This window comes from Erpetoichthys calabaricus, chromosome 7 (assembly GCF_900747795.2).
Source record: "Erpetoichthys calabaricus chromosome 7, fErpCal1.3, whole genome shotgun sequence".
NCBI classification, from domain to species: domain Eukaryota; kingdom Metazoa; phylum Chordata; class Cladistia; order Polypteriformes; family Polypteridae; genus Erpetoichthys; species Erpetoichthys calabaricus.
Genome location: NC_041400.2, coordinates 93,760,057 through 93,773,249, shown reverse-complemented (window position 1 = coordinate 93,773,249; position 13,193 = coordinate 93,760,057). Strand labels below are relative to the sequence as shown.

At 40.6% G+C, this 13,193-nt stretch overlaps 1 protein-coding gene across 2 annotated transcripts in view; it reads right to left on the bottom strand.

The window, feature by feature from the left end:
- LOC114654560 (uncharacterized) overlaps nucleotides 1-13,193 on the bottom strand; it is a 166,965-nt gene that overhangs the window by 44,677 nt on the left and 109,095 nt on the right. The window contains exons 9-11 of one of the 2 annotated variants that reach the window (XM_051929963.1): nucleotides 7,776-7,820; nucleotides 6,948-7,016; nucleotides 6,108-6,161 (exon numbers count right to left, since the gene is read on the bottom strand). In XM_051929963.1, the coding sequence (XP_051785923.1) occupies nucleotides 6,108-6,161; nucleotides 6,948-7,016; nucleotides 7,776-7,820 (168 nt within the window). The remainder of the gene's footprint in view (nucleotides 1-6,107; nucleotides 6,162-6,947; nucleotides 7,017-7,775; nucleotides 7,821-13,193) is intronic. The other variant, XM_028805176.2, reaches the window with a different exon arrangement.

The window sequence follows — 13,193 nt, the reverse complement described above, 5'->3', positions numbered from 1 at the left end:
GAGCGGGCAGCCTCCCTGGTTTATATCGAGGCCACAGGATTGGAGCTTGGAAGCTCAACCCTGGTGGGGCCTGTGGCAAATGCCTAGGGGTGCCTGGACAACTACGTAGCCCTGGAATGTAGCACTTCCACCACACTTGGAAGTGCTGCCAGAAGAAGATCTAGGTGCACCTGGAGTGCTTTCGGGTGTCCATACAACACTTCTGCCACACCAGGAAGTGCTGCAGGTGCACCTAGATCTTCTTCTGGCAGCACTTCCAAGTGTGGTGGAAGTGCTACATTCCAGGGCTACGTAGTCCATTCGAGAAGCCAAAGTTGGGAGGTGGAGGAGTAGAGACGGCAGAAAAATAAAGAAAGAAAAAGAAAGGACTGAGCAGTGAGTGCTAGGGATTGTGCAATGTGTGCTGTAGAAAAGAAAGAAAAGTGAATAAAAAGCGTGTGTATTTGGACTTGTGTGGTCTGACTGTCTGGATCAGGGTTAATTACCAATATATATATATATATATATATATATATATATATATATATATATATATATATATATATATTGTGAACATGCTGAACACAGCCCAATGGGACGTGGCCACTCCTCCGAAATCCCCTCTTAAACAGTGATTCAATTAGAAACAAACACAGTTTTTCATCTCCTCTTTGCTGGATCAGCTGTAAGCCTGCTGCGGCTGTTCCGTGTGATTTGCACTTCGCGCTGTGCTTCGGACATTTAAAAGTCCGCACAGCAGCTATCTTTTTGGTCACACTGCCTTGTCTCTCTTCCTCAGATATCCTCTGCTCCAGCTGGGGCTCCCGCTCCCGAGCCACGACCTTTTGAAGAGGAAGATTTTGTGTTCTTTTGATCGAGAGACGGAGCTATGGCGACCGGTTTTGACACTGAGCCTGGATCGCACCTGAAAGAGGCTTGTGTTTGTTCTGGCTGTATTCAAATAAAGTTTCTCTCTCTGGAAACCACTGAGTATATACAGGTATATATATATACTCACCTCGTCCACCATCACATCGACACGGGAGCACCTGATCAAACAACATCTGCAGCGCATTCCCCTGGCACGACAGATCGAGGCAGATCGGTTGGTACTTGAGATGTTGAATTCTGGAATTATTGAACCATCAGATTCTCCTTGGTGCTCCCCTGTTATTTTGGTTAAAAAGAAATCAGGAGAATGGCGTTTCTGTGTTGACTACCGCCGGTTGAATGCAGTTACGCGAAAAGATTCGTATCCGCTTCCTAGAATTAAACGAGGCCCTTGTTCTGGTGTTTGGGTCGCGTTGGTTCTCCACGCTAGATTTGAGAAGTGGCTACTGGCAGGTGGAGTTAGCCCCGGAAGCCAAGGAAAAAACTGCATTTTCAACCGGGGGCGGGTTTTGGCAATTTCGGATTGTGCAATGCGCCGGCAACTTTTGAACGGCTAATGGACCGTGTCCTCTCGGGCATCCCTCGTTCCAGATGCCTGGTATATTTGGACAATGTGATGGCACATGGAAACTGCTTTGCACTCCCTTAGAACCATACTAGCGAAATTGCGAGAAGCAGGACTACACCCTGATAAGTGCCAATTGCTGCATCGAGAAGTCACCCACTTGAGGCACCGAGTAAGTGAAAGGGTGGTGGCCACATAAGACAGCAAGACTCGGTTCCTCGGATTGGCATCCTACTATCGGCGTTTTGTTCCTGGGTTCGCTACGGTGGCTGCTCCCCTTCACCAGCTAACAAAGAAGGGTCAGTATTTCCACTGGGGAGCAGAGGAACAGTCCGCTTTCCAAGCCCTGAAAGATACCTTATGCCAGGCTCCCATCTTAGCCCCACCTGACCCTGCCCTGCCTTTCGTTTCAGACACGGATGCCAGTAATATAGGTCTAGGTGCCATCCTGTCACAAGCATACTCCCAGGGAGAACGAGTAGTTGCTTATTTCAGCCGAGCCCTAAGCAGAGAAGAAAGAAACTACTGTGTCACACGGAGAGAGCTCCTGGCAGTAGTGGAAGCAATCCGGCATTTTCGACACTACTTACAAGGGACTGCATTTACACTGCGCAGCGATCATGCATCCTTACAATGGCTAATGTCTTTTAGGGAGCCAGAGGGGCAAGTGGCAAGGTGGCTGGAATGGCTACAGTCGTTTCAGTTTGAAATCCAACATCGCCGGGTGGGTCAACATCACAACACAGATGCGCTATCCCGCAGGCCTTGTGCTCAGACGAACTGTGACTACTGCCGCCGTCAGGAGGGCCGAGAGCAAACAGGGGAGGTGAGACACAGTTGCTCAATGTTAGCGCTTTCTAAGGGGCAATGCGATTGGGGGTTTTGGCAGAACCAGGATCCAGAGATAAAGAAAGTGAGAGCCTGGGTGACAGACAATCACCGACCTAGTTGGGAGGAGGTAGCCCCAGAGGGTATGACTGTTAAGGGTCTCTGGGCCCAGTGGGACAATTTGACCATTCGGGATGGGGTGCTGATGAGAAGATGGTGAGCCCCTGCCACTGTAGAGATCACTTTGCAGGTGATAGTGCCAAAGGGGAAACAGGATGATGTTCTTAAATCAGTGCATGGGGGTGTGGGGTCTGGCCACTTTAGGGTTAGTAAGACGCTGAAGTGGCTCCGACAGATGTTTTACTGGGGGCGGTGCCGACGAGATGTTGAAGATCACTGCCGGCGTTGCGATGTATGCACCGCGTGAAAAGGGCCCCTTGAACAATCAGTTGCCCCCCTTCAACAATATCAAGTTGGTCTGCCTATGGAGTGGGTTGGAATAGACTATTTCTCCAACTGGCCGGAGGCGTACCCTATTCCTAGCCAAGATACGGAAACCATGGCAACTGCCCTAGTTGAAGGCATGTTTAGTAGGTTTGGCATGCCGCTAGAACTCCATTCAGACCAGGGGCGTAATTTTGAAAGTAAAGTTTTTCATCACGTGTGCAATCTGCTACACATTCGGAAAATGCACACCACCCCGCTTCACCCCCAGAGCGATGGTTTGGCCGAGCGATTCATCCATACTTTATCGGCTCAGTTGGCTATGGTGGTAAACAAGGACCAACGCGACTGGGATCAGCAACTGTCTTTGGTTCTCCTGGCATGCCGGACAGCAGTCCAGGAGTCTACGCAGTGCACCCCTGCCATGTTGATGCTGGGCCGGGAATTGAGAACCCCGGCCTCTCTCGAATGTGGTTTGCCACCAGAAAGGGAAGAACATCAGTCTGGACAAGAGTATGCCCGCTGTCTTCAGGACCGAATCGACAGGGCTCATGCATTCGCACGGGACCATCTGCACAAGGCTGGCCTTACCCAAAAGCGGCATTATGACATCAGAGCCAGAGAACCCCCGTACTCCTCCGGCGACCGAGTGTGGGTGTATAATCCCCGACGGAAGAATGGTCTCTCCCCCAAACTTGACAGTGCATGGGTGGGTCATGCCAAGTGCTTGAGCGCGTGTGCGAAGTGGTGTACTGGGTGCAGATGTCACCAAGGGGACGTCGGGTGTTTCTGCATCAGGATCGGTTGGCACCTTACCGGTGAAGGTTTCGTGTTGATGAAAGGATCGAAGCGCCAGCCAACCGGGATGTAAACCAAGAACAGCCCGAATCGGCACTGGAGACAGTGGGAACAGAAATGCCTTCTACAGATGACGTCACGCATACTGAGTGGCCCAGACAAGTCATCTGATTACCAGCTCGTTATCAACATTTTGAAGTGTCCTCAGGGGCGAGGAGCTAGTGGGGGGGGGGGTACAGTGTAATGATCTGGGATAGAAATTGCCACTGGGCAGAGTGTTTAGTTATAAATAGTTAAAAAGAAAGAAAAAAAAGGGGGGTGGGCAGAGACACAACTGCCACTCTTAATAAAACAGCCTCTGGGGTGCTGGGAAGGTGGGGTCTTTTTATGTGGGTTGGGTTTTAGTGTGGTGTGTTTTTTTTTTGCTATTTCTTTTGTCCTGACTTCGTTTTGTTTTTCAGCTTGTTGAAGTAAGAAGGAAAGTGAATAAAACCATTGATTAGTTTTCTTTTATTTGATAATTACCACCACTTGCCTGCGAGATTCATTTGCCCATCTGGGAAGGGATATTACAATATATATACATATATATATATATATATATATATATATACATATACACAGTGTGTATATACATATATACAGTACATATTAGTGCTGGGCGGTATGATCAAAATTCTATATCACAGTATTTTTCAATATTATACTGGTTTCACGGTATTGGACGGTATTTTATTTCCCATGCATGAGTGGATGTTAACCACATTTCCACTGTAATTACTGGCTAAGAATAACCTATTCCACTGTCATGAGAATTGTACATTGTACAAAAAAACATTTTAATGTGCACACAAGTATTAATACAGGTTTGCATTTCCCCATAAAGTGATACTTTTCAAGGGGGTGGCACTAATGAAGAGAAGGAATCACATTGCATGACAGATGCAGTCAAAATATAGAACCTTTTTATTGAACAATATTTGCAAACAACTTAAACTAAAATTTTGACAACATATTTTCAACCATCCAAAGAGGCATTTAGAGGTGCTTGTCAAAAGTTGTATTACACTGAACAATATCTTAGAAAAGGAATAAATAGTAAATATTTTTTGTAAACCAACTATACTTTGTTAATGTTAACAATCTCTGTCCACTGACATGTAAAAGTGACTTTTTAAACAACTTTACCATCACTAAACTGCATAATATTTAAACTAATAAATAATAACAATAAAATAAATAATAGTGCAACTTCCAGTAATAATACTATTGCTTCCACGACTTCAAGCCCTGGTGCATTACACAGTATTCACCAAATAAAAATAAAATAAATTAAAACAAATGCAACTTGGTGATGACATCTTTACCAACTGAACCATCATTAAGGCAAACTGCATTAATATGGACCTTGCTTCAAGCTAAGCTATATACATAAATAATAAAACTGCAAATTGCATTTATAATGCTATTTGTGGTATAGCCTTACGGAATCGTATTAGGGCCACGGTGAAGAAATAAAATACGGACACAGTGAAATAAAAAAAAAACTATATGTCGAGATTAAAGTCGACATTTCCACTTTATTCTCGTAGTTTATTTTGTCATTAAAGTAGAATGTCGTAAACTAAACTTCATCCTAAAATCAATGTTTAATTCACTAGATTTTCTCAAACCCCATCATAAGTCATGTAACAGATTAAATGCTTTCTGTTGTGTTCCCCAACCCAGTTGTTAATCGCTACGCTCTTCTTTAACTGACTTCCTCTTGCACTTAGAGGCAGCAATCGCCACACAGAAAAAAGTGAAATAGAGCCCCCGCGCAACACCTCTGTGGCATGTGTTTAGCGGTGTAGCAATGAAAAAGGTCCCCCTTAAACAGTTTCCCACTGCGCCACGTTCTGAACGTTGTTTAGGCAATTTAAACCAGTGTTGCAGTATAAGAAAAATCCATATCATAACAAAAATAAAAAACGGTTTTCGGTATGAACCGGTATACTTCCCAGCACTAATACATATATATATATATATATATGTATTGTGGCAGACGGCTGGGGACCCTACCCAGCCGGGACGCCTGGAAGGACCACGAGAGTTACAATACCTCCCCTGGGCCACAAGAGGGCAGCTGTCCCGGTCTGCATGGGGACCACCAGGAAGTGCCGTCAAAAGACTATCAGAAGACTAATAGGAAGCACCTTGAGCACATCTGGCTATAAAGGGGGCTGCCTCACTCCATTACATGAGCCGGGGTCGAGAGGAGTAAGATGGAACTTGTGTGAGGAGGAGTAAAGGTGGCAGAAGAAACAGAGAAAAGGAAAAGGACTGTGAGCTGGATTGTGATTTGTGCACTGTATTGGTTGGGAAGGTGCTGATGCAAATAAATGTGTGTGTTTTTGGACATTTGGTGTCTGTCTGTCTGTGTTCCGGGGTTCATCTTCCACAGTGTATACTGTATATACTGTATATATATATATATATATATATATATATATATATATATATTAAGGAAATAGATAAAAAGCAAATATTTCAGTTCATACAAAAATGATTTTTATATTTTGTACATTGTATATCATATCACTTAAACAAAATAAAAACCTACCCATGATATACGGAGCTGTAGTTGAACTTGAGGATGCAAGAGATGATCTGTTTGCTGAAGGTGTTTAATGAAAATCATTTTTAAAGATAGTGTTAGTTTATTTTACCACATAAGAATAATACAAAACAATTTTCATATTTTTATTAAAATGAAAACTATTCAATGCCATTCCCTTTTACTGATCTGACCACAGAGAAGCTAAGGAGAATTATCAAGTGTGACCTGTAAGCAAGTGGGTGTTACAAGTTTTGAAATAAACACTATCATATTCCCCAACTTCCCAGTGTTAAGTATTCAAAAACAACTCAAAGACCTCATTGTTCAGACCAATGCCTTCTAATATGAAATATGGGAAATTTTGTCATAAGTATTTCATGGAGAAAATTATAATTTTATTTCTCAGAAGAAAACTTTTCTGAGCAAAGCAAGACACCTGCATTTTTCCTAAAAATAATAACACTCCCTGCGGTGGGTTGGCACCCTGCCCGGGATTGATTCCTGCCTTGTGGCCTGTGTTGGCTGGGATTGGCTCCAGCAGACCCCCGTGACCCTGTGTTCGGATTCAACGGGTTGGAAACTGGATGGATGGATAATAACATTCCACTCTTGACTCTGTTGTTGAATTTTGTTTGGTCTTGTGTTGACAGCAATATATGTCCAACCCGCACCATATTTCTAATGCGCACAAAGTCTTGGACTAAAAGATCACCTAGTGTTTGCAGTGTAAAGGGTAATCCTTCATTATACTGGTTGTACAACAGTGGAAGTGGCAGCTCATTTAAAGTTCAGATTATTTAAAAATCATCCATGTTCAATAATAAAGTGTGGTATAGTACTCACAATTTTTATTGTTGAAAAAATTGTTACTTTTGTATTCTGTGGAAGAAGAATGCTTCCAGCTTTTGAAACCTTATGCCAAAGTCACATGGAAATTTTAAAAAAAACATGATAAATCTTATATTAATGTGTAAAGATCCAATTTTTATATAACTCGATAATATCATTATCAATTGAAGTGTTAAACTTTTTTTTGTCAGTCCATCAGGCTTGTTTGCTTAACTGTTTGCAATGTCGATGAACATCTCATCTAGACACATTCTGAAAGCAGCCAGTTCCTCATGCTACAGTTCCCAAACAATAGAGGTACTGGTGTATAATTAAATTGGAATCTTGATACATCTTGGGCATTGTTGCTTTATATTTGATATTATACTGCTGAAGTAAAAGAATTTTCAGAAGCCTGCATCTGATGCCCTTCTCCGATGTAACCTATTTTGGGTACAAGGCAGGAATCAGCAGTGTGCTGGAAAATTACCTGATTTTTGACCATCAAAATAGGTTACAGTAGGCATACGGACACCCTAATTAAGTCAAATTTAAAAAATTGTATTACTTCAGTATTGAAATTTCCAATGTGCCAGTTTGAACTATTAGAAATCATAGTCACTGTTATTGCAAAGAACTCAATTTGAAAAACAAGTATACTCTGCTATATTTACTTAATATAATAATAATGCCTTCAGTATCAAATTACCTCAGCATAAAAAAGGTAACATTTAGAGTTCATGACACAATATCACAATATATTATGACATAAAATTATATTAAAGTATGTAAATTGAACCTGCTCATTGAATGCTTTATAATGAAAAGAAAATAATAACATACCAGTTGCTGAATTAGTTGTAAATGTTGGGTGAGTTGTATTTGTTGCTTTTTGGAAATAAAAATACTTTTAATTAACATTGTATAAAGTCAACATGAAATGAATACATAACAGTCATATTAAACTTATAGTTTTTATTTACATATAAAATATAAATTTAAAATATATATATAAAACTTTATAGTTTTTAATTTTATAAAACTGCACAAAACAGAACAACAAAGAGAAGCTACCACTGCATGAGCACATTATATTGGCAGTCTAGACACTTTTTAGTAAGGTCTTTTCTTTCTGTGTCTACTGCTGTTGTGATTTTTTTTTTCGAACGTGTGTGTATTTAAACATGGAAAAAAAGTATACAGTACCAATGCCACATAATGTCACACAATTTTTGATTGTTGCTGCCAGCTCTGTATAATGTCACAATTTAAATAATGTTAAGAAGTTTACCCAACAAGGGGTATAATTTCTCCTCTTAATATAGAATGGTTGCTGCCTGTGTCACTGATTTTATTTTTATTAGATTCTGTACAGCTAACACTGATCACTTTGCACACAGGCTACCTCACAAGGATCCATCTGCAGTTTTGTTCCAAACTGTAACGTTTCATTGTTTGTCTGTGGGATCTCACAAACCAAGGATTTTGTTTAAATACTGTATGTTTTTGATGGGAAAATATCAGATATAAAAGAGTTTGTGTAGGCTTGTGACATCTGAAGTAGAGCTAAGACCAGGAAAGATTCTCCTATAGGCTTATTACAACCTATTCCTCTTCCTGGTCAATCTTGGGAGGAAGGGTGCTATTGACTTTATCATGAGTTTGAATTTAATTGAATTTAATTGCGAGTTTTGCAGGGATTCAGTGATTTCAGTGGTAGTAGATCGCTTTCTCAGTGTATCAATGTCATTCCACTGATGAAGTTACCCATATTTAAGGGACTGGAGGATATTTTTATAAAAGAAATATTCCATTTACATGGGGTTCTAAATTCAATTATTATAAACTGTGGACCTCAGTTTGTTAAATATTGGTTATCACCCAGAATCTAATGGCCAGGATAACTGGAACAAGATTCTGCACACAATGTGCTATATATTTTTTCAATCAAGATGTTACCTTTTAAATGTCTGTATAGATTTAAACTATATTTGCTCAATCTACATTCTGTATCATTGTTCATTCAGAGTTTAGCAGGGTACTTCACTAGGTTGAAGGATAGTTGGAGAGGGTTTAACCTGATGTCAGCAAGAACAACTGCAAAGCACTTTGCAGACGGTAAAAGAACCTGCCTCAGAGTTTAGGGTGGGACATAAGGAGTGGGTTGCAAAGTGAGACCTCAGTTTGAAGGTTAATAAGTGTATCTGGCCAGTTACCTTTCAGTTGACTTTGACAGTTCATTTTAAAACCCATCCAAGTAAAAAAAAATACATTCTAGTCAATGTTTAGAAGAAGTGGCTAATACCACCTCCTGTGGAGAGTGAGCAAGAAAATGAAATTCAGAAGATTTTTAGTTTCACATTGGTGTGGTGCTACAGTTTATTATTTGGTGCATATAGTCCTGAAGATGGTTCTTAGGTGCCTTTTTTGGATATTCATGATCCTAGTTTAGTGTAACAATTTCACTTGCATCACACAAGGAAACCTGATGGGCACATCCATGATTTCAACATTTAGAATTATTATGTTATTTTTTACTTACTGTTTCTGAAATAATCTATGTTTTGTTACAATATAAATTATTTTTTGTTTCATTCTTGATACTTTTGCAACACTTTTTGTTTTGTTGTTTTTTGGTCACCATCATTGTGTATTCTTTTCTAGCCGCTGTGACTATTTTTTGATTGTGGCAAAAATACCTTAATGCCATCACGTGTTTGCGCATCACTGTTGTGACCTTTTATTTAGTTCCTTCAACCTCTGTTTCGGCCATATATATATTTTGCTTTGAATATTTTTTCTTGCTGATTTTGACCTTATCCAGTTTATCAGAGTACTCTTTGTTTTGCCCTTTAGTAGCTTAATTTTATGGTCCTTGTACTATTTTTCATTGTTCTTTTGGACATGACTGTTAAATTCACAACATATACAGAAAATGAGGATATAATGACATAATTAAAACAACACTAATAAATGGCCAAGAGCTCACAATAATTTACAAAATAATAACAGAAGTAGACTCTGCATAATTCAGAACTTCAAAAATTGTAATAAGTGGGACTCGGAAAGAATTGTATAAGCGTGGTTTAATAGGTTAACACTGGCTTAGTTTGCTGGACCTCCGCCACACACAAGTGGAGTTATCCCTGGAAGTTTACTCCAATACTGTGTTTTCAATTGGGCTGAAGCTTTGGCAGTTCAAAGTCATGTCATTTAGTCTATGCAACACTCCCACCACCTGCCATTCCATGCATGCATTATACTGTATGGTATATTTGGACAAATTGCTGATGGACTCTCCTAACTTTGAAGTAGATAACCTTCACAGAGTACCAGAGTATATTAGACAGGCAGGTCTTAAACATAATCCCAAGAAGTGTAATGTTATTGAACAGGTAAGTGGAGTTTTTGGGGTATGGAATAGATTTGAGCTAAAGACTCTGACAAGATGACTGCCTTCAGAGGCTTGTTGTACCTCAAAAACCTAACTAACCTACTTGTAGAACTTGCTAACCATTTTCATTTCTTCATTGACAAATGCCATAAAATGTAGGTAGCCTTTAACAAACTGAAGACTGCATTGATTGAAGGTCTCGTTTTCACCTTCCTGGAAATTGAGGAGCCAATCCTTTTGCATGCAGATGCAAGCAGTACAGGAGTGAGAGCCATACTCTCCAAGGAAGAACTGAAGGGTGAGTGGGTGGTTGTACACTATATGAAGGCACTCAGCTAAGCAGAGCATAATTAATGCATGACTTGGCAAGAGCTCCTAGTATTGGTGTAAGCCATCTGCCACTTCAGTTCCTATTGATGGAGCTCTTATTTCTGTTTATGCAGACACCATGGCCTCACTGACTTGGGTCTTCAGCCTTTGTGAGATGGGGCAAAAATCTTGTTGGCCTGAGCTTCTGCAGAAATTAGACATAGAGAGTGAGCACTAGGAAGAAGGAAAACATTGTAATTCTGATGTGCTGTCATAGAGGGAGTGCACATTGGCTGAGAGTAGGAGAAAATTAAGATTACTCTAGTTCTTCGTTGGAAGGCTGATTGGATGCTTTACTAAGGTTAGAAGAGTCCCTGTAGAGGTTAATAGTCAATGGTAGCTGGTTGATCCAAGTGCACTCCTTGTTATTGCCTAAGTAAATCTGCAGTTTAGACACAAGTTTAAAACATAGACTCACTAGCAGAGGGGTAGTGAGGCCAGAGAAATACAGTAAAATAATGGAGTGAAATTATCCCACCTACTGGATTAGTCAAGCTAACATACTGTACTGTGCAAAAGTCATAGACAGCCAAAATAATATATACATTTTGTCTGAGGTGTTATTTTTTTGTGTATTAGTGTTTCAGTAGAAAATAGCAAACCTCAGAAATCTAAATATGTGTTTTCAAAAAATGACATAAAACAGAGAAAAATATGTATTTTATTAGTGAATGCAATATTAAGTAATACAGGATTTTTCAAATAATAACTTGATTACTTTATAGTTATACAGCCCAACCAAGATATTAAACAGGTGCTAATTGTCGATAAAATAATTCATTAATTTAACCAAACTGATTAACTAAATCAGAAATTGTTGCAGAAGGAATCAGACTGGGTAAAGGACAATCAAATGAAAGGGCAAGAGTGTGGCAGATGTGACAATTTGACCTTCAAATCATTCATTCTTACACCATGGCAAGAGTGAACATGGCAACAAGACACAAGGTGGTCACCATGCATCAGCACGGTCTCTCTCAAACAGAAATTTCATGATGGTCAGGAATTTCAGGATGTGCTATCCAAAATGTTCTGGAGAAGCATAAGGAAATGGTTGAAGACCAAAAACTCAGTGGTCAGCCATAAGAACTGAGTGTACCATATGCCCACTGAAAAAAGTCCACTACTGCTATGAGCTCTGAACTCACATAATCCTGCAGAATCCAAGTACACCCTTCTACAGTCTGCAAAAGTCTGAACAGTAGAGATGTTCATGGAAGATTTGCTTCAAAAAGCCAATCCTCTAAAGTGGAAACAAAGTCAAGAGACTCACTTCAGCACAGAAACTCAATAACAATGCTCAAGGACTCAATAGCAACAAGAGTTCTAAAGTGACAAGTCAAAATTTGAAACTTTTGACTCAGACAGGAGGCAGTTTGTTTGTGCGGTGCTATATGAATTAGTATCTGCACTCAGCAGTGAGACATGGTGGAGGTTTCTTTCAGGTCTGGGGCTACATTTCTGCAAATAGAGTTGGTGTTTAGAATTAATGAGTTCCTTCTGTGAAGTACAAGCAGCTCCTCATAAATCAGCCCCAAATTAATTCTGCAGCAGGACAATTACACAAACACAAAACTAAGGTCATGAAAAAAACTTTCTTCAGGCAAAATGAAGAACAAGGAGTTTTGCAACAGATGGTATGGCCTCCACAGACCCTTAATTTTAATGTCAAGCTGTCTATGATGATCTGGAGAGACAGAAGCAAGCAGAAGAGTGTGGCAGATGGCTGGGACCCATGCCCGGTCGGGACGCCTCTTTGACACTGGATCCAGGGGAGCAGTCATGGGATGCACACTATGTCCCCTGGAACACTTGTTGACAGCTCCCCTGGGTTGCATCGGGGCCAATAGTTTGGAACACCGGAGCTCATTCCTGTTGGGCTCTGTGGCCACCGCCAGGGGGAGCTGCACGGCCTAACAAGCCTGTCTGGACGGGAACGCAGCCACACCCCAGAGTTGCAGCTGGAAGTAGGTCAATGAGCACCTGCAGCACTTCCAGGTGGGCTATAAAACATGCTGACAGTCACCACTCCAGGCACCAGAGTTGGGAGGAGGAAGATGAACCTGCCCTGGGAGGAGTGGAAAGAAGAGTGTGATTTGGGGTGATTTTTCTTCGTATTTTGGGACTGTGTTGTGCCTGTGGGGTTCACAGGGAAGACGTGCCCCACAGGTGAAGAAGAAATTAAAAGTTCTTTTGTTTATTTCACACGTGCCTCCGTTGTCAGTCTGTGTTGGGTCGGCAGCAACCAAGCACCAATATCACAACAGCCAACATCTGCAGAAGAACTGCAATAAATTCTCCAAGATGTTGTCATAAAACCCCATGACAGTGTACTTAAGAAAACTGATATTTAAAGGAAAACAGTGGTTACACCAAATAATGGTTTGATCTAGGTTTCATTTTTTGTCTGCTGATCTTTAGAGAATTTGTTGATATGTATACTTTTAAATTTTATTATTTTTAAAAGCAGTTTTGCTTTACATAATTCTTTATATAGG